Source organism: Lepidochelys olivacea (genome assembly GCF_965140295.1).
Source record: "Lepidochelys olivacea isolate rLepOli2 genome assembly, chromosome: 4".
Classification (NCBI taxonomy): domain Eukaryota; kingdom Metazoa; phylum Chordata; order Testudines; family Cheloniidae; genus Lepidochelys; species Lepidochelys olivacea.
In genome coordinates this window covers 37995609-38016565 of record NC_140414.1, presented here as the reverse complement: position 1 = coordinate 38016565, position 20957 = coordinate 37995609, and the positions used below count along the sequence as shown (strand labels likewise).

Sequence of the window (20957 nt, the reverse complement as noted above, 5' to 3'; positions counted from 1 at the left end):
AGGATGGCCTCAAAGATAAGGGTGAGATGGGACAGTAAAACCCGCTCCATTAACTTACAGGTTGTGGAGAGGAATGATATTGGGTGATAACTGACAGCATCATTTGGTGGTTTCCCATGTTTGAGGAGGCCAATAACTATTGTCTCATGCCAGCTTTTAGGAATCTTCCCTGTTTAAATACATGGCAGTGAAAAGGTCTGTCAACTATACTTGTCCCTTTGGTCCCAAATTCTTAAGGAAAATCAGGATAAATGCCATCCTTGCCAGCAGCTTTTCTACTTTTGGAGGCCATGAAGTCCTTGTTCATTTCTTCTGCAGTATAAGGAGATGATCGCAGCAAAGTGGCAGGACTTTGTTGGACATTTGAAAAGAACTCTTTCCTCAATCTTTTGTCTAATCACCTTGTCAGTTTTGATCTTTGAATTACAGAGAAGATATGTGTTAACAGAATTGGCTGTAATTTTCAGTTGATGGTGTTTCACTAAGTCAGCAGCTCCAAGCTTATGGAGGAATGCCCAGGCTTTGCAACTGAAATGAGTGAAGTCCAGATCCTCCATGGTTTCATTCAATCTCTTCAGGCGAGCGGAGTTCAAGGACTCTATTCCTGCTTTTTCGGTGTCTAGATCACCACTCTTCCCATGTTCTTTGAAGAGTGCTTCTGTCTCCAGCTGCCAGCAAGAAATATAGATAGTTGTGAGAAATACGTTTAATAAGATGAACAAAGCAGTCAGTTTTCTGGGATTGGTTTGATACAGTGTATCCAGTCTTCAACTTCTGCAGTGTATGCAACCCAGTTTGCATACACTGCAGGTGCTGATTCAAATAAATGGAACTCCAAAGCAGACATGCAGAATAATGTGCCACTGTTGGCTGCAAGGAAATTTCTAAGGACTGTTCTTGAAGCTTACAGAGGAACACCAGAATTGTCTTTAATCAGAAAACATAGGTAGAGTATTCCATTTGGCCAAGTGAAAAGTCAATAGTTTTAGGGTCAAAAAAGATGGACATGTGCAAACAAGGCCCAGCCTGTGAGTTGCTAAGCAGCTGCATCATTTCTGCTATAGCCCTACTGTGAGTGGTCGCTATTAAAATCACCAAGATACACAGCTTGGTGAGGGGGAAATGGTAATATTTGCTTTAGCTATTCAAGATTTGGAAGTCTGTAGACATTAGTTATGATCAGTTGTCTGAATCTTCGTGCAGCAATAGAGATTCCCACGGTCTTGAACTCCTCCAGGACTGAGACATCTTTAAGACCGTGCCTAATGTACACGGCATGGCAATACGCTGTGTCGTCCATGGTGGCAATGAGCTAATAGACATGAATTTTATCTCTTGCTCATAATCTGCAGCATGAGTGATGATGTTGCTCTACAAGAAAATGTCAGTCTCCTTAAGAACTCTTGAAAGGTAGTCACGCTTAGCATGTGACAGCCTACTAGAATTCAGTTGGTACACATGTGGAGCTGGTCCAACGGTTCTTCAATGCTGTCCCTGACAAGGACTCAAATTTCACATTGCTAAAACCATACCTGGAGATCAACAAATGGATGTCTCATAGCCTTTTGACAACAAACAAACCACATGTAACGGGAGCACCACATGAAGGTTTTTGTCTTGCAAGAGACGAAAGCAATATAAAAGAGTAGTAAATATTTCAAAGCAGTCAATTTTTGGCAAAGTTAAATATACTACAACTAACACTGCTAGTATTGGTTCCAACTCAACTCTACTATAACTGTTTGAGGATGCTTGTTTGAAAAGACATTATTACAGCTCATTAAATTACAGTTTTTTATTTCTTCTTTTATAGTCATGTTGTATATACATTTTCCAGTTTTCTTTTCACTTTCACAGTTTGATAGTTGTTGGATCTGGGATTTTAATTTGGCCTATTAGTGTAGGTCTACACAGTCCACAGCAGCAAGCCTCTGAGCTCAGATTGACAGACTTGGGCCCACATGGTGTCCCTAGCCTCTGTTTGCCAGAAGCTGGGAATGAGCGACACTCATTCCCTCTGGGGCACCTGGCACTGGCCACTGTCGGAAAACAGGGTACTGGGCTAGATGGACCTTTGGTCTGATCCAGTAGGGCCAGTCTTATGTTATTACCATACTACAAATAGCTGTGTAGACATTTGTCAAGGTTCCTTCCCCACTCTGACTCTAGGGTACAGATGTGGGGACCTGCATGAAAGACTCCCTATGCTTATTCTTACCAGCTTAGGTTAAAAACTTCCTCAAGGTACAAACTTTGCCTTGTCCTTGAACCGTATGCCGCCACCACCAAGTGTGTTAAACAAAGAACAGGGAAAGAGCCCACTTGGAGACATCTTCCCCCCAAAATATCCCAAGCCCTACACCCCCTTTCCTGGGGAAGGCTCGATAAGAATCCTCACCAATTTGTACAGGTGAACACAGACCCAAACCCTTGGATCTTAAGAACAATGAAAAATCAATCAGGTTCTTAAAAGAAGAATTTTAATTAAAGAAAAGGTAAAAGAATCACCTCTGTAAAATCAGGATGGTAAATACTTTACAGGGTAATCAGATTCAAAACATAGAGAATCCCTTTAGGCAAAACCTTAAGTTACAAAAAGACACAAAAACAGGAATATACATTCCCTCCAGCACAGCTTATTTTACCAGCCATTAAACAGAAGAAAAATCTAATGCATTTTCTAGCTAGATTACTTATAGATTACTTACTAACTTTACAGGTGTTGTAAGGCTGCATTCCTGATCTATTCCCAGCAAAATCATCAGACAGACAGACAGACCAAAACCTTTGTTCCCCACCCCCAGATTTGAAAGAATCTTGTCCCCTCATTGGCCATTTTAGATCAGGTGCCAGCAGGGTTACCTTAGCTTCTTAACCCTTTACAAGTGAAAGGGTTTTGCCTCTGGCCAGGAGGGATTTTATAGCACTGTATACAGTAAGGTGGTTACCCTTCCCTTTATATTTATGACAACATTGCAACTCAGGCTGGGGCTCAGGCTCTTAAACCTGGGGGCGGGGGAAGATGCCAACCCACAACTTAAGCTCTGTCTACAGAGCTATTTCTAGAACAGTAGCGTGAGCTCGAGTCTATCGACTCGGTCAAAAGCTCGCTCCTACTGGCTGTGTAGACGTACCCAGAGACCGCATGAGATAGGGTTCTCCTTGGAGTGTGAACCTGAATTTTCATGAGGTTCCCAATACTCAGGAGTGTTCTGATCCAGGATCCAGTGAGGCATTTTGGTTTGGCCCCTATCTATAAATTAGAAGTCACTTAAATTAAAAAATAAAAAATCCTCTCAAGTTACAGAAAGTGTCGTCTAGTCCAGTCATACTCAGACCTCAGTGGTTCAGAAACCAAAGTAGCAATTGACATTATCCAAAAGAGCCACAGTAGTAGTAGTGTGAATTCATGGTTTCAAAACACTCATATTTAAATAGTATGATGTGGAAATATATAGTTTATTATATGCAGTTCTCCCACCAAAATGACTGACCAAGTATTATTTTATCACCGACAATTGGTTAATAACATAGTAAAAGCATCCTGATTGGTTAATAATTAAATCACACAGTTTTAACATCTAGTGCTGCAAAGAGCCGCAGGAGAAACATTGAAGAGCCACTTGTGAGCCTTAGTCTGAGTATCCCTGTTCTTGTCATTTCTAACACTCTTCAGCAACATAGCATTTAGTCACCATGTTTCTTCATACAAACATACAAATCCCTTAAATCATTTTATGCTTCCTTTAGTATTAGTTGATCACATCCTTCCTTTTGTTTGGCAAGTGTATACACAAAACACTTTGAGAACATACTGACCAAAATGACACTTGATACTTGTAAAGCGTCATGTGTTATTTTGGTCCTTTGCCCCAAAATTAACGTTAGCAGATTGGGTAAACTGTATCTTAAAGAAATAAAAAGACGAAGAATATTAAATTGGCTGACATGCTCTCATCAAGTCACTTTTGGAATTCAGCAGCTAAACTTGAGTTACTAGTTCATAATCAAGGAATGTTCACCAATCATTTTTATTGAACATGTTTTCATACCTCAGAATGATAAAAATATAAAGCTGAATTTGCTAAGTACAGTATCTCTTCATTTAGTCTTTTTTGAAGTTTCTTCATCTCTCCAAAGCAATTATATTGAATGGAAATGGAGCTAAAGTTAGGCCAAATCTTCCTTCCATGGCTGGTTTTGTAGCAGTCTCGGGATACAAAAAGGTGAAATTTTGCATGAGATTTACAAACATCAAGAACAGCTCCATTTTTGCCAGCTGCTCTCCCATGCACACACGTTTACCTAACAAGAAGTTAGAAAGGTAAATATTACTGATCCTTATACTGTTGACTCATTCAATTACAGCCCTACAATTTCCCTACAATCTTGTTAGGGAAATTCCCTACAATCTTGTTAGTCCCAAGCAGAGAAGGACTCAGAGCTGAACTTTCTAAACTTGGGATTCAGAGTCTTGGTTTGGATTTCATTTGGTTTTATTGCTTGACATTAGAAGCACGTACAGTCTTAACACTTTATGGCAGTAAAACCACTTTAACAGTATCACCTGATCCATCTTGGGGAAACTACTGGGAGAAGGTTGCACTTATTTAAACAGGCAGCTGGGGTTGGACACTCCCAAGAGGTTTAAAAAAAAACATAAAAAGCTTAAGTAATCAGTGTGCACCATATATGTTCAACTTTTATTTTATTTTAAAAATGAATATTTTCTATGATGAAATGAGAAAATGGCAAATGCTAAAGGCTTTTCGGAAGCATAACTCTCACCCCAAACTTTAAACAAAAAAGCCCATTCCAACTGTATCTAGATATTTTACCAATTCCGAAAGGAATGAACGTTTCTCTTTTGATTAGCTGGCCATTTTCATCCAGAAATCTTGTTGGTTGGAAGTCATCTGGTCTCTCCCATACATTTGGATCTCTGTGCACTGACCACAAGTTGGGCACAATCACACTGCCCTTAGGAACAGTATATCCCCGTAGCACTTCAAAACAAGAACAGAGACAGGAGATTTGATAGGTGTTTGTTAGGAGCAAATGTGAGAGATTTCATGCTTAATGAAAGAGGGACTATAGTAATTAAACAAGAGCCCAGATCCTCAGCTATGGGCAAGGAACACCCACCACATCTCAGGACAGAGGGTGGAAGCCTGGGTGCAATGGTCCTTGTGCTCCCCTGATTCTGGGCTGGCTGTGCTCCAGCTTAGTCTCTCAGCACAACTTAGAGCAGCCCCAAGTATACTAAATTATGCTAACAGTCAGGGATCAACAGAGTGTGGGAAAGTCCCAGCCATGTTATGTTTCCAAAAAATCTCACTCAGCATGCCAGCAGCAGACAGGAAGATTGAACAGAAGATGATGTCCCACCAGAAGAACCCCTTACATTGGGATGATCCTCCCATGACTAGCTAATGCTGATAAAACTAGAATTCACCAGTGATGCAGTGCAAAGCAAACACTGCATGATGTGCACGAATCCCTTTAGTTTACTAAAATCGTTTACCGTTATCTAGAATAGCAGAGACATTTCAGATCTTCTACTGTTGCAACCATTAAGCTAACCCAAAAAGTTTCACAGGAACACAGACTGGACCAGGCCTATACTGCCAGCATTCTGAACACAGGACTTCCTCAGAACGTATTCCACTTCAACAATATTCCCCTGCCCACAAAAATCTATCCATTCCAAAAACCTTGCCCTCTCCCCAATGTCCATTAATTTCATCTTCCCCTCCCCATCCTCACACACGTAATCCTACCCAATCTCCAGTCTAGTAAGTCTTGGCCTATCATGTTTCCCCTTTCTGGTTCCTAGTAATTCACTGAGGCTCCCCTATCTGGCAGCTGTTTATCAGAGCTGGCAGGCCATCCCACAAAAGCTAACTGCAACCAGCAATTTGTCCTGCAGTCTGTCTGCAAGCTATTTGACTGGGTGGGGATGATGTCCCCTCTAATGTCCAGTTCAGTGGTCAGTTGGATTCTTTCTGGCTTTGTGCTGGAGGTGTCAGAGCTCCAGGCCAGAGCACCCAGTGTCAGCTCGTAAGACTCTGAGGGGAAGGCAAACGTTGGCAAGGAGAGGGTCTGCCTGTAACAGCTACAGGAATCCCACTCAAAGCAGCAGTGGTTTGGCATCAGCTCTCCTCCTCCACATACACTGTTGTAGAGTCTAGCAGAAGGTAAAGGGAACTATGTAGTTCATCTCTCCAAGACCACCTTGAGACACTGCTGGGGGACAAAAGGAGGGAATTCTCCTTGAGGCAGCCAGCATCACTGTAGCAGATGTTAAAAAATATTTAAAGAAGGATATGCTTTTGGGTGGCTTGCAAGATGATTTTTTTGCTACACCTCCCACATAGGTTAACCCATTCCTGTCTACCACCATCACACCCCTGACAATAGGGACCAGCAAGAGGACTTTGGAGAGATTATTGTTTTCTGTAGAAATAAAAACCAGCAGCACATTCCTTTCCATTTTAGCAATCGGTTTACATCATGTTAATATTTTCAAGACTCTTTGTGCCAGGAAAAGGGCTAGAGACTTTTTTGTTTTTGTAAAATTAAAGCAGAGATTCTCTCTACTGTTCTCAAAGGCTGGGTCTATCAACAAAGGCTCACGCAATTCCTGTTCATCAGCGGATAGGACTCTAATTATGAAATACTTGGGCATCTTAAGTTAACCACTTTGGATGATCGGATGAACATTCCTAGCCCTTCTTTCTAAAGAGATGGCATTTTACACGCTGAATTTACATCTATATCTGCATAACTGCAATCTTCATAAAGTTCTCACCATCTGTCCCATCAGACATTTCAGCCACAAAATGTAAAAAAACAAAAACAAAAAAAAAAAACCCCAAATGAACAAACATACAAACACTTACCAGCAGTTTCTGAGGCCATTCGAGGAACAGAAAGAGGAACAACCACAGTCATCCTCTGCACCTCCATGATGGTTGCCTCTGTGAAGGGCATATGAGTCTTGTCAGTGAGAGAAGGAGCTCTGTCATGCCCGATGACCAGTTCAATTTCTGCATGAACCTTTTCTATGCAAAAGAAGGGAGGAGTAAAGAGAAAGATGAAAACTAGGTGCAAAGGCACTGTCGCACTTTCATATTTACATTACCATCAATCACGATATAGTTGAGGAAAACTATAGGTACTGATAATAGGATAGCTAGAGACTTTCACTTCTAGGCAGCCAAGAGCATAGGAGTTTTCTAATGAGAGTTCAGAGGTTGCTGGTCCTTTAAAGGGAGTCTGTGCCCAGACTACCCATGAGGAGCTAAATTAAAGATCCCATCTGGCTAATGAGCACATGGGCCAATAAAAGGTCATCAGAGCTCAGTTATAGGTAGATGCTCACAGAGAGAGAGCCTCTCCCAAAGGAAAGGAGCTTCCAGGACTGAGAACCACAGGCCCCCAGGAGGAAGGCTGTGCAACCCCTGAGACAAGGGAAAGAGCCCTTTTAAAACCCAAAAGTTTCTACCCACTTTCTCTTTCCTCCTTGCCCCATCTCACCCAACCTACCAAAGGATAACTGAAAGCCGACTCTCTATCCTACCCATTCATGTATATCAAGCCCAAAGTAATGGAGGAAGGTGCAAGCTCCTTCTTTCAATCTATTTATCATAGCATTGAGGGCTCCTCACATAGTATTAAGCTCACTACAGCAGCATTCACTAGGTGCTTTCCACACTATGAAGATGGAGACCCTGCCCCAAAGAACTCTCAACCTAAAAAGACAAGCAAAAGATGAAGGGCAGGCCAGAGGGGAAAAAATAACCAAATAACACAGTTTGGATTTTAAGTAATAGCTAATATTAGTTATCCACAACTTCCCTGGAAACCCTGTGCCTGTAGTGGTTGTTTTGCTTGCCAGTTCTACCTTTCAGCATTAGACCTGCCATCTCCTCAACTGTGATTTAAGGTTAATTATCTGCTCAGTCAGCATAAGAAAAAGTTCTGTGTATTACCACTAAGGCAGGGAAAGGGATTCAGCAATTGTCACTTGCTAAACAGACACGTGCTGCCATCTATGGATTTGTTAAGGAAATTGCTGCTCAAATGAGGAACACAAAGTGAAAAACTTTTTTGCAGTGATGGCAGTGAGTTACCCATTTGCCTGTTTAGAATACCAGATTTCAGAGTAACAGCCGTGTTAGTCTGTCTTCGTAAAAAGAAAAGGAGTACTTGTGGCACCTTAGAGACTAACCCATTTATTTGAGCATGAGCTTTCGTGAGCTACAGCTCACTTCATTGGATGCATACCGTGGAACCACGAAAGCTCATGCTCAAATAAATGGGTTAGTCTCTAAGGTGCCACAAGTACTCCTTTTCTTTTTAGAATACCAGAGTTGCTTTTCACTTTGATAGATTCTGATCCTTGATTCTGATCCTTCTGGCATTTTCAGAGTGGTTCAATGGAAAACAGTTTTCAAGGGGCAGAAAATAATTTTATTTTGAGGATGAGCCATCTCCGGGTTGTTCACTTGTCTACACACACTATGTCACCAAAGTGTTGTATCCCCATGGTGCAGTCTGTAGATCCTGCAGAGGTTTGTGAGACTGTAATAAAACCACCTAGATGCCTTGCCCTGTTTGCACTGCTGACTGCAAGGTGCAAGATTTCTTGACTTTTTAAGCTAACAGCAGATCAAAACTGCTACATTATCTTTGCTTAATTAAAAAAAAATCAGTACTTAAAAGTCCCTCAGATCCTGGACAAATATACTTATCTTTGGAATCCAGATAGGACTGGAGCCCAGTTAGTTTTGATCACGTATGTCTCTTTCCTTTCTCTCTCTCTTCCTCCTCCCCCATGTCTCTCCCTCTTTAGCTCCCACAAGAGCTAAAAGTGGGGCTCCTCCTTCCAGCAGATAGCGAGAACCAACTCTTTCTCTTCACCTTGCCTCCCTTCTAGCCCAGCTTCTTCCTTAACAGAAAAAGTTTGCCCCCAGCAAGTGCTACTTCTGTGAACTGCCTGACCATGCTGCTTCCTCATAAGAGCTGAAGAAGCCTCATGGTCAGGAACAAGAGGTGGCACAGCAAGACTCCCAGGCAGGCCAAATGAAAGCAGAGAAGAATATTATGATGTATAAAGCATGATATGGTAAGGAGATAGTGTAGTTATATAAATCAATGTTGCACACTCCCCTAGAATACTATGCTCAGTTCTGGTCATCTCGTCTCAAAACAGAAGATGGGGTCAGAAACAAGTGACAAAAAATGGTTCAAATCAACAGCAAAAAAGAGAAAAATTACTAGCAAGTGTAAGTGGATAAAGAAGCTAAAGACACGAAACTCATAAAAACCTTCTAAACCCCAGCCCATGAAGTGATTTTTTGAAGGCTTTTCATTCATATTATTGCTCTGTTAGCCAAAGTGGTAAAAATACCCCAACTCCTATGAGACACACAAAGTTGGGGGAGGAAATATATTTTATTGGACAGATTTCTGTTGGTGACAGAGACAAGCTTTCATGAGGCACTGCTGCTGATCCCCATCCTACCCCTTCTCCTGCATTCCCTGAGCAATCAGCTTTCAGATGTCCACATTTCTACAGCTGGTCTGTAGCTGTGCCTGCCAAGTCTTTTCTCCCCACAGGCCCAAGAGATCCAATATCTCCTGTCTGCTCCAGAACAGAGCATGTCTAGAGCATGCCGCCAGCATGGTCAGCTGGGGCATTGCACACAACAATGGAGAACTGCTAGGTGTGCTCACCAACTTCCAAGCTGGACAATCAGGAAAATGCATTTAAAAATTTTGTAGGGTTTTAAGGGGGAGGGGGGCGATTTCCACTCCCTGTGAGCCCTCGGCAGTGGAGTTCAGAATTGTGACCAGAGCGGTCAGTATTGGGCATTGTGGGACAGCTGCTGGAAGACTTAAGGTCAACACAGGTAATGCAATGGCTTGGGCAAGCCCCAGACCATCCCATTTTTACTTTAAGAAATATGGACATCCTAGAAAAGAGTTTGTCCCTAGGTGATACGGTGTTTGGCTGTTCCTGTTCCAAACTAACAACAGGCAATAAAATGATGTTTTAAATTAGCACTGAGCGAACTCATTTATCTCCAAAACGCTGAACTGCTGTCCTATTGTACAATCTTTGCCTGAAGAAGATTTATTTTCCAATAAACTATTACCTTGACCTTTTTAAAAAGATTACTCTAGATTAGGAGGCACTGACAGAAGTGTTGTAGGCAAAACTTACTACAGCCACGTCACAGTGCCTCGTACTTTAAACCTTCTTTGTCTAGTAGATATTGCAGCTCGGGCTGGAATTCAGGCTCTGAAACCTAGAGAGGGGGTTCCTGGCCAAAACATCAATGTATCCAAGTTTGACATGTCAACTAGCTGCAATACTTGCCTTAGATACATATCTAGAAAACTTAATGGCAAATGCACAGTATGGCAGGGATTGCGTAGGCAACGTTAATGCCATTTGGGGCACTTATGTGTTTTTTTTGGGGGGGGACGGACGACTTGTATTTGATTTTATTACATATATAATAAAACTAGGATATTGAGGTGATCTACTGAGTATTAGCCCTTTAAGTTACTTATACCTATTTATAACTTGAATTTCAGATTAACAAAATTTTGGGTTACTTGCCTGTTTGCCTTCCTGATAAAATACAGCCCTATACAAAACCAACAACACAGTCTTGTAGTCCAGTGTAGAATAAGTACTGTTAGAAAAGTCTCATTTACCTTGTGTTTCCGGGTGGAGAGACATATAGAGCAGACACCAAAGCAATGTGTTGGTAGTGGTGTCAGTACCTGCGATGAAGAGGTCACCAATGATAAAAAACAGGTAGTCTTCATTAAAGCTGCTCTCACTGTTGCTCTCTCGCTCTTCTTCCACTTGCAGGAGATACATATCGATGAAGTCTCTGGGATTTTCTCTATCCAGGGTGTCCCTGTGCTGTGCAATTATTTTCTTTAGAAAAGCTGTGACATCCAACTCAATTTGTCTCAGTTCTCTGAAAGGGCCAAAGGGAAGATAATACAGCCAAGGGCAAATATTGACCAGAAGTACATGGCTATTTACACTTATCTCTAGCGCACGTGACATGAGACTTAGCATGGTCTTAAACTCAATGTCTTCATAGTCAAAGCGCCTACCAAAGGCCATAGAACAGATAACATTGGACACAGAGTTGCTGATAATGGGAAAGGGGTTAAATGGATCCTTTCCGTATCTTAGCATTTCTTCCTTCACATACTTCAGTTCTTCAATGATTTTGGGTTCCAGGCTATGCTTTCCTAATCCAAAATGACGAAGAGTTGAGTGAGAAAACTTCCTCTGTTGCCTCCATACTGGACCATATGGTGCAAAAACGACACCTGAAAAAAGAAAAAAAAAAAAAAGTGAATCCCATATTGAGCAGCTATATTCTCAAGGTGACACATTTAATTCCACTTCCCGCACCCAAAAACAAAACAAAGAAAAAAAAACCCTCACAACCAGATCAGGAACTTTCCAAAAATGAAGGCGAGTCATGTGATCAAGGCACAGAACTAGCAGCCAGAGAAAGATGACTCTGTTCCAGCTCTATCTAAGACTTCTTATATGGCCTTGGGCAACTCTGTACCTCAGTTTTCCAATCTGTAAATTGGATATAATGGCTACCTCAACAGGCTTAATTAATGTCTGTAATACGTTTTGAGATCCTCAGTTGGAAGGCACTATAGAACTATTATTATTGCTTACCATCTTGTAAGCATTTCACAGGAATGTCAAATTTTGGACATACGTTAGCAGTAACCCTTTAAACAAAAAGAAAAGAAAAAAAAAAAAAAGGGGGACCTCCCACACAAGTGCCATGAGCAAGATGGAGAAAACCAAATATTCAAACACAATTTGTTCTGCACTGTAACATTACGGGACGACTCTCTCTATGGTACACACCTCCCAGTACTGTCTGTGTGCATGCAACTCCCATCAAAGACAAAATTCAAGTTAACCCCTACATTTTTATGAAACAATTAGGCAACAGGATATAAAAGCTGCAAACAGACTGGGAAGGTGACTGTGTATTTAAAACTTCTTGGTAGAAATGCCCTTGGATTTGCATCACTAGGGAGTTTTCAAAACATTAGATACATGCTCTCCATGGGCATTTCTTATTATGAAATCTACCCCGAGTCAATACTTTAAACTTTTTTTTGTTCATGGGCTTCTTTGGAGTCAACTATAAATATTAATTTACATGCAAATAGATACATCTTGTTGGATTTGACAATAGACGCTGTACACATTTATAGTACTAACTATATAAACCAGGGGTGGGCAAACGTTTTGGCCCGAGGGCCACATCAGGGTGTGAAACTATATGGAGGGCCGGGTAGGGAAGGCTGTGCTCCCCAAACAGCCTGGCCCCCATGCTCTATTCACCCCACCCACTTCCTGCCCCCCTCAGAACCTCCAACCCATCCAACCCCCACAACTCCTTGTCCCCTGACCACCCCCTCCCCCGGGACCCTACCCGCATGCAACCCCCCTGCTCCCTATCCACACCCCCACCCCTAAAAGGCCCCCCGACCACCCCGCCCCAGAACCTCCGCCTCATCCAACCGCCTCCTGCTCCCTGTCCTCTGACTGCCCCCCAGGACCCTCTACCCAACCCCCTTTGCTGCTGCACACGCACACCGCTGCTGCCGCCCCCTTACCATGACACTCAGAGCAGCAGGAGCTCACAGCCCCGCTGCCCACGCAGCAGCGTAACTGCGGGTGAGGGGGGACAGCGGGGGAGGGGCCAGGAACTAGCCTCCCCAGTCAGGAGCTCAAGGGCTGGGAAGCACGGTCCCATGGGCCAGATGTGGCCCGCGGGCCGTAGTTAGCCAGTTTTTTGTTTTGTTTATATCAGAGGAGGGCAATCTACAGTGACTTAACCAAATTAATCTAAACCTCAGAGTAACTTGGAAAAGTATTTTAAGCCACCAGAGCAAGAAACAATATTTTAGTGCTACTTATGGTGAATTCACATTATGTTTTCTTAGAAAGAGCAGTTTGTTTCACAAAAGCTTCATGACAACCACATGTTTCACTATTAATGTTAAGTTTCAAAGATTTTTTTTTTAAAATTAATTGATTTGTGACAGGCACTTTGATAAGAGTTTAATACCTAATTTAACAAATGGCCAGATATATAAACACAAGAGAGAAACTCAGTGGCCATTAGAAATTGGTAACAGAAAGGTATGTCTTCTGGATACTGGATAGGCATCCACATTTTGATAAAAGGACCTAAAAGTCGAAACTCTAAACATGAAAATGAGTTATAACCCTAAAATAAATCCAGAAAAGTTATTTAAAAGAGTGGGTATAATAATGTACCAAGAATAGTATATGCCAAGAGAATGTAAACTATTCAGACTCAGGACAATCTAAGAGATATGAAAGGGCAAAATGAAGATTGGTATGTGGTCTTCATGATTAGATTTTCTGACTGAACTATCTATTAAAGTGACTGCATTAGGCTGAAAAATCTGAACTCACTGTTTAGTTACAAAGATCTTGAAGTATTATGATCAGTACTTGATTAAGAAAAAAGTCACTGTACTATACCAACTGAGTGAACAGGTGTTCAAATGAACCTCATTTTGTCTCCTATAAATATGCCTTGAAGAACAGCTTCTCAGCAATACATTCTCTGTACAGAACACTTTTTGTTTTTGTTGGTTTTCTTAGCTTGTCAGATTACCCTCCCCAGGGCAGTGTTTCTAGGTAGCAGCAGTAACATCAACTAGGACAGGTGAAAAACTAAGGCACATCTGATACTGAAATCGACCAAGAACGTATTAATCATTCCAGTGAAACAGAACACTTCTATCTTGGCCTAAAGCAAGTACGACAACAAAACCAAACCACAATTCAACACAACCTTTTCCTGACTCCAGAAGAGGGGCGGGGGAAAGAGTAGTCTGAGGACATGAATACCATCCACAGGTGAAGACAGTCTCATAATCTTTTAAGGGAGCAAACTCCCTTCAATTTATGCATTAAAAGCTGATCTGGCGAACTGAGACTGTCCCAATTTCATATTATAGTAGAACCTCAGAGTTAGGAACTGACCAGTCAACCATACACCTCATTTGGAACTGGAAGTATGCAATCAGGCAGTAGCAGAGACAAAACAAAACAAAAAAAGCTAATATAGTAAACGTATTAAATGTAAGCTACTAAAAAAATGAAGGGAAAACAGCATTTTTCTTTTGCATAGTAAAGTTTCAAAGCTGTATGAAGTCAATGTTCAGTTGTAAACTTTTGAAAGAATACCGTAACGTTTTGTTCAGTTACGCACAACCTCCATTCCCAAAGTGTTCATAACTCCGAGGTTCTAGTCTAAAAAGATTTTTCAGACATCATTCCACAGAGAAGACTGTCATATGAGATCATCAAAAACACAAAAATCCCAGCTCATTTGGAAGCACTGACAACTAGCTTACTATAGGCAAAAACTAACAGAGATGGAGAAACAGATTAAAATAGCACTAGGTTAGAGCAACATCAGAGAAGAAACCTGAACCCATTGGCTGAGTGCCAGGTAACAATAAAGAGGAGTAATTCAGCACTTTTGTTTATTAACAGAAGATCACTGAAAAAAGCAGCTAGGGAAAACAGCACTTGCTCTGTACATGAGCCGAGAGCCAAGTGTACCCAGGAATGGGTGTATACAAGGAAGAATTTGAAGAAGCCATAAAAATGCATCAAGCAACGAGAATTAGACAGTCTTATTAGGCTTCTATGTTCATAATGCTAGAGTTCACACCATTGCTACCACTGTTGGAGTTATATCAGTGAGAGGTTGGGTTTTTTGGCCAAAAAGCCCGAACCAAGAAACCTCCACATCTATAGGCAAGGCCTACCACTTATGGCAGAAACCCATACAACCGTTCAGCTATGGGCTCAGAAATCTCCCAGTATATATTTCTGAGTTATCCAAGATGTCTTCCAACAACTACTACAACAGTGGGCAAACTACAGCCTGTGGGCCACATCTGTCCCGTGGGACCCTCCTGCCTGGCCCCTGAGCACCTGGCCCAGAAGGCTAGCACCCTGCCCCTCCTCTGCTGTTCCCCTCCCCCGCAGCCTCAGCTCACTGCGCCACCGGTGCAATGCTCTGGGTGGTGGGGCCAGGCTGCAAGCTCTTGCCAGGCAGCGCAGCTGCTGAGCTGCGACCTGACCCAGTGCAGGCGGTCAGGGAGAAGGGGTGGTTGGATGGGGCAGGGATCCGGCAGGGCAGTCAGGAATGAGAGGAGGGGTTGGATGAGGTTGGCAGTGTTCCCGGGCGGCAGGGTGTGTGGATGGGCAAGGAGTCCCGGGGGGACCACCGGGGGGGGAGGGGGGGGGGAGTCACATGGGGCAGGGCCACACCTGGCTCTTTGGGGAGGCACAGCCTCCCCTAACCAGCCCTCCATACAATTTCAGAAACCCGATGTGGCCCTCAGGCCAAAAAGTTTGCCCGCTCCTACAACATGGAAGACCGTACTTAATGTTGCCAATATTTCTACAGTGATGGGAGAAAGGAGAATGCAACCATACAGCAGGGGAAAATCTTCTGTCTCTTCTTTATACACCATAAAGCTGCAGAGAGGGGGACCCAAGCCTAACCACACTTTGTAGTTTACACTGACAAGATAAGGTAAAAAATGGAAACAATAAAGGGAGAAACTGTATATTTTCTCCCTTATTATTTCAATATATACGACAAAGGTTTTTCACACAAGTTAATATCAGTGCTAGTTAGACGGGCAGGCTTAGGCTCTCTGTGTGGAGCCCCAGTGGCTTCAATAGTGGTCCACCCATGTGGGCCAGACTGCAGGGTCACGACCTTAAATTGCCTTGATTTATCTGGAATACAGAGACTAAAGGCATCATCGCAAGCTAAGAATATGTATCAAAACCTTTGTTCAGTGGGGGGGTCAGAATTTCAAATACTGTCACAGAGTTTGGTGACCTCCCATAAAACACAAATCTATGTACTTTAAATTATGTCAACATGACTTCTGGGTTAAATCCAGAAATGAAGTTGTAATAGTCACCACAACAAGTTTTTAGACGAGATGATGAACTTAATTAACTTATTTATGGTTTCAGGATTAACTTTATCTAAGATCAATTATATCAGTACATAGAGAAGCAAGAGAATTGTTACTTTTTGGTGGCATTTGTCTATGGGGAATGTGCATTACAAAAAACAATACATGTATCATGTTTACTTTCCAGGCAATTTGCATCATGTATTTGTTTATGAAATAAAAATGTAACTCTTTATGGTAATGTAAATAGGACAAATACAGTAGTTACATTCAACTGAAAATGTAGGCTCTTTGTTAAAAATTTGGATTGGATTACAGGAGAAGCATGGAGAGTGAGGCATTAGGGATGATATATAGGGATGTGCCCTATAGAAGTATTTATTATGGGTTACCTGCCCAGATTTTCCCCAAATACACCAGCTATCCTATTGAATTAAGGTGTATGGTAGTATTAAAGAGCTATGGTCCAGCCTTCGTTTTGTAGCAGAAAAACTGCAGAGGACACAACACAGACCTCATCTCACCTTGTTGACAAAAAACTAACAGCTGTACCTGTAGGCCTTGTTTCCACTAGCATTTCTCATCAGCCTTCTCATCATTGCATAGCCACTGGTGCAGCTTCAGTGGCCACAGCAATGGTGCGAATGCTAAGATGGACTTGCTGCTGGTGCTTTTATCACCACCTTGTCTAACACTCAGAGCAGGTCTGGATGATGTGGTGGTTAAAACAGAGGTTGCCAGAAGCTGCCAGTCTACATTAATGCCCCACATTGCTGCCAAGGGTGTAGCTGAGCTCTGGCAGTTTACTGGTGGAAAATGTGAAGAAAAATGTTAGTGTAGTGTACATATGGGCTAACAGAAACAGTTAGTTTCATAGCTTCTATTCAGAACTTGGTGGGTTGCAGTGAAATGGTCAAAGATCACTCCATTTTCTATCCACTGCTGCTGCTCAAGAAAGCTACAGACAGCAGCAGAGGCAGGCACTGAAGTTATTCATGAGAGGACCCAACAAACGGAGGCTGGGAGAGCGACAGACACTCTCTATCCTAACAGCCACCAAAATTTTCCATGGGAGGGACAGTTGATAGTTACCCCTCAAGTATACATAGCAACCAAGAGGTCCAAAGAGGAGAAAAGATGCTACCATAGGCCTTTAGCATTCTTGCCCCAACCTTTCACATCTGGTTACTAGGAGTCCAGTGAATTTTTCAGCCCTGGTTCACAAGGCATCAGAACTTAAAGTCTGATAAAATCAAAAGCTGGTTAAAAATGCAGCAACTTGCTTTCTAGCCCACACAACCACGTCACCTTGAGACTTTGCACATTTCACTGGCTCCCCGAGATACAGACCAAATTCAAACTTCTGGCCTTGACATTTAAAGCCCTCAGTGGGGCCACACCTGGACTACTTCTGAGATCAAGAGCCACCAAATCTATTATACTCATTAGAAACAATGAAAAACATCAATGGATGAAATTCACAAGAGACAGGGAAGAGCTCGCAGAAGCCAGCCCTCAGACATGGAGCTCCATGTCTGGATTGGATTGCAGAACATGCCACAGTCAGGACAAAATACAAAACTCCCCCTCTATAACCTAGATTTCCCAAAAGTAAGATGTGCCAAAACCTAAGAACTCTCACCCCCCCTGTCAGGAAACCACTTATTTCATGTAATTGATGTACACTCAAGATACCAGCATGATGGACATGGGACAGATTAGAGGTCATTGGCCCCTCAGAATGATAGTGATATTCTAGCACTGATCTAGAACTAAATATATCAAGTCTTGGACACTAGACTAATAATACAAAACAGTCTTTGTTCTTCTCATTCATCCCCACTAAGGGCTTGTGTACAGTTTAAATGCTAGAGAGAGACAGCTGTACGGTTGCAGCCATGCCACTGCAGAGCTTGCCGATGGCATAGGTAATTCATCTCCATGAGAGGCAGTAGCTAGGTCAATGGAAGAATTCTTCTGTCAACCTAGCGCTGTCTACAGGGGTACTTAGGTTGGTTTAACTATGGTGCCCAGAGGTGTGGATATTTCACTCAACTAAGGTAGAAAAGCCAACCTAATTTTCTAGCATAGACCAGGCCTAAATATAACTAATTTCTATCCAACTCTTATCTATGTAGGTCCCAACCCATCACTGTCGTATCCAAACATCTTGCAAAAAAGTAATGAATTTACTGTACTACCTCCCCCTGTTACGTACATAAATACTGTTCTCCCAATTTTAAAGATGGGGAATAAAGAGGGAGAGAGTCTTGCACAAGCCTTGTAGGAAGTCTGTGGTAGATCTGATCATTGAACCCAGATATCTTAAGGCCCGATTCAGTGACTTAGAGCTTGTCTGCACTTTAAACACTAAAGCAGCATTGCTATAGCGCTCATTGTAGACACTCATTACAATGACAAGAGGGGTTCTCCAGTCGGCTTAGTTAATCCACCTCCCCAAGAGGCAGTAGCTAGGTCAAAAGAAGAATTCTTCCGTCGACCTAGCACTGTCTACCCCAGGGGCTAGGCCAACTTCACTACGTCACTCAGGGATGTGGATTTTTCACAGCCCTGAGTGACGTGGCTGGGTTGACTCAACTTTGAGTGTAGATGAGGCCTCTGTGACACCATACTTCCTCCCTGCAAGCAGGGCCTAAGACTTTTGGGAAAGGTAAGCAAGCCAGTTCCTCGGGATACACCCTACACCCCGACACATTTTGTCTTATGCTTGTTTGTACCGGCGTACATGGGGAAGGGAAGTGACAACAGCCACCACAGTCAGTGGCTATTGACCCTGGCTGCCATGGGACCTTTAATCATCTGACCCATGTCAACTGACTGAGGCCAGGAAATAAAGACCAATCTCTTCCCCGCACTGTGTCTCAAACCTTTTTTGTTGTGAGGATAAGAAATCCATCCGGCCACCCCTTTAGGCTCCATTACCAGGGCTAGGGGCTTTCCTGTTTGGAGAGGTGAGGTTTGCCCCTTTCTTGGCACCCCCTCCCACAAGGCCGGTTGGGAAGACCTGCCTGGAGAGGACGCTCCACCTCGAAGGGAGCCCACATTTCCCTCCTGCAGGGACCCCCGTGCAATGCAAGGGGAGGCACCCCTGGATCTGCAGCCCCGGCCGTCCGGCGCCAGGACAGTGGCCGAGCCGGGCGGGGGGCTCGCTGGGCTGCTCCCCCAGGCCCTGCGCTCACCCTTCTTCTTGGTGAGGATGGCCACGATGGGGATGCTGGGCCGGTCGCTGAACACCTCGGCCTTGGTGACCAGCGCCTCCCGCACCGCCTCGAAGTCGCTGAGCACGATCATGGGGCGGCTGCCCACGAAGAGGCTGAAGACGCTGCCGTAGACCTTGGCCAGGCCGGTCAGGAGCAGGTGCGGGGAGAGCGTCCGGGAGCCCCCCTGCCACTTCTTCCGCAGCGGCCCGGGCAGCAGCGCGAAGCCGAAGTTGCCCACCAGCGGCCAGGGTCTGGGGCCCGGCGGGAGCCCCCGGGGCGGGCGGCTCAGCAGCCAGTAGAGCCCCAGGAAGAGCCCGGCGGCCGCCAGCAGCGCGCAGCAGACGGGGTCCCGGGGCGGCCAGGGCCAGCCCGACAGCCCCCCCCAGGCCATCCAGCCCCGGGAGCGCCGCCACCTCCCGGAGGCGCGGCTACAGCCAGCCAGCCAGCGCCCCGCCCGCCTCGCGTCCGGGGGTTGGCCGCCTCCGGCTGCGGGCGGAGCTCTGGCCGTCGCCGCTCGTCCCAGAAGCCGGGGGGAGTCCCCGGCTCCGCTCCACAGTGGGCCGCGTGACGTCCCCAGCCTCGGGGGGTTCCCTCTCCCCAGACCCCCGCCCCCAGGCTTCTCCTTAGTCCTGCCTCCGCTCAGGGGCCCCCAGCCCCGCAAAGAGATCGGCGGTGGGAAGAGAGCAATTAAAGCAGCGCAAGGCTCTGGTTGAATTATGGTCCCCGCCCCCAACCGTTGCTTTGCAGTTCCTGCCCAGGGTGGTGGCAGGCAGAGGGGAAAGAAGGAACTTGGCACCTGTCTAATCCATTCAGCGACTCCTAGATATTCAGATATTTGGCAATGGGACGGTCTATAAATAGGGTCAGTAAATATCCGCTTTCATTTTTCTCTGGACCCCACCCACTCCCGTGGCACCTTGGTGTGCTAATAATTAAAACCAGCGTAACAGTCTGGGGGTACCTCTGCTCAGAGACACTCAGGAACATTAAACCAGATTAACTAAAGGCACGAATTTAAAGTGCATTAGCTAAAGTGCATCAGCCCCCTGTGTGGATGCTCTTATTCAGAAGTAAAGAAGCCTTAGTTTCTTTCACTTTAAATCCCTTTTAAAGGAATAAATTAAGCACATCAACCTTAAGCATGTGCCTCAGTCCATCCCTATTTACCAAAGCACTTATGTGCTGAATCACCGTGAAGCTCTGGTGGGCCACCACTGGTGACAATGTCCCAAAGACAGACATAGTTTGAGGAACAGCAAAACCAGAGGTGGGAGGAATGGGGGCTAGCACCTCTGCAGTGGAAATATAGAGCGGGGGGGGGGGACTGATCCATGTTTCTGCCCCTCTGTCACTGCCTGTGCACTGCACACAGTTGGTGCAAGGTGGGATAGAGGCAAGAGCAGGACCCAGAGGGGCAGGACTGGTTATCACATCTGGGATGGGCATGGGGAATAGGTTGCAATATCTCCCCCCCACACTGAGTGTCTTTAATGCTCCTCACTGAGCACCACCCCTTCCCTCTCCTATCCCCAACACCCCAACCTTCCCCTCTGCTCCTACTGCCCCTGCTCCCCATCTAGAGCACCACCCTGCATCCACAACAAGCTTCTATTGGCACTGGAACTGTGCATTTCTGGGCCTATCCTACACTATCGTCTATGATGCCATAAA

The 20957-nt window shown here is 44.3% G+C and overlaps 1 protein-coding gene across 1 annotated transcript; it reads right to left on the bottom strand.

The window, feature by feature from the left end:
• Positions 1-3440: 3440 nt before the first annotated feature.
• CYP2U1 (cytochrome P450 family 2 subfamily U member 1) lies at positions 3441-19794 on the bottom strand. The gene is made up of 5 exons (XM_084625811.1): positions 19266-19794; positions 10732-11367; positions 6903-7064; positions 4839-5006; positions 3441-4305 (listed from the first exon to the last, which is right to left on the bottom strand). The coding sequence occupies exons 1-5, from the start codon at positions 19675-19677 to the stop codon at positions 4127-4129; spliced, it is 1557 nt and encodes a 518-aa protein (XP_084481937.1). The 5' UTR covers positions 19678-19794; the 3' UTR covers positions 3441-4126.
• Positions 19795-20957: the final 1163 nt, after the last annotated feature.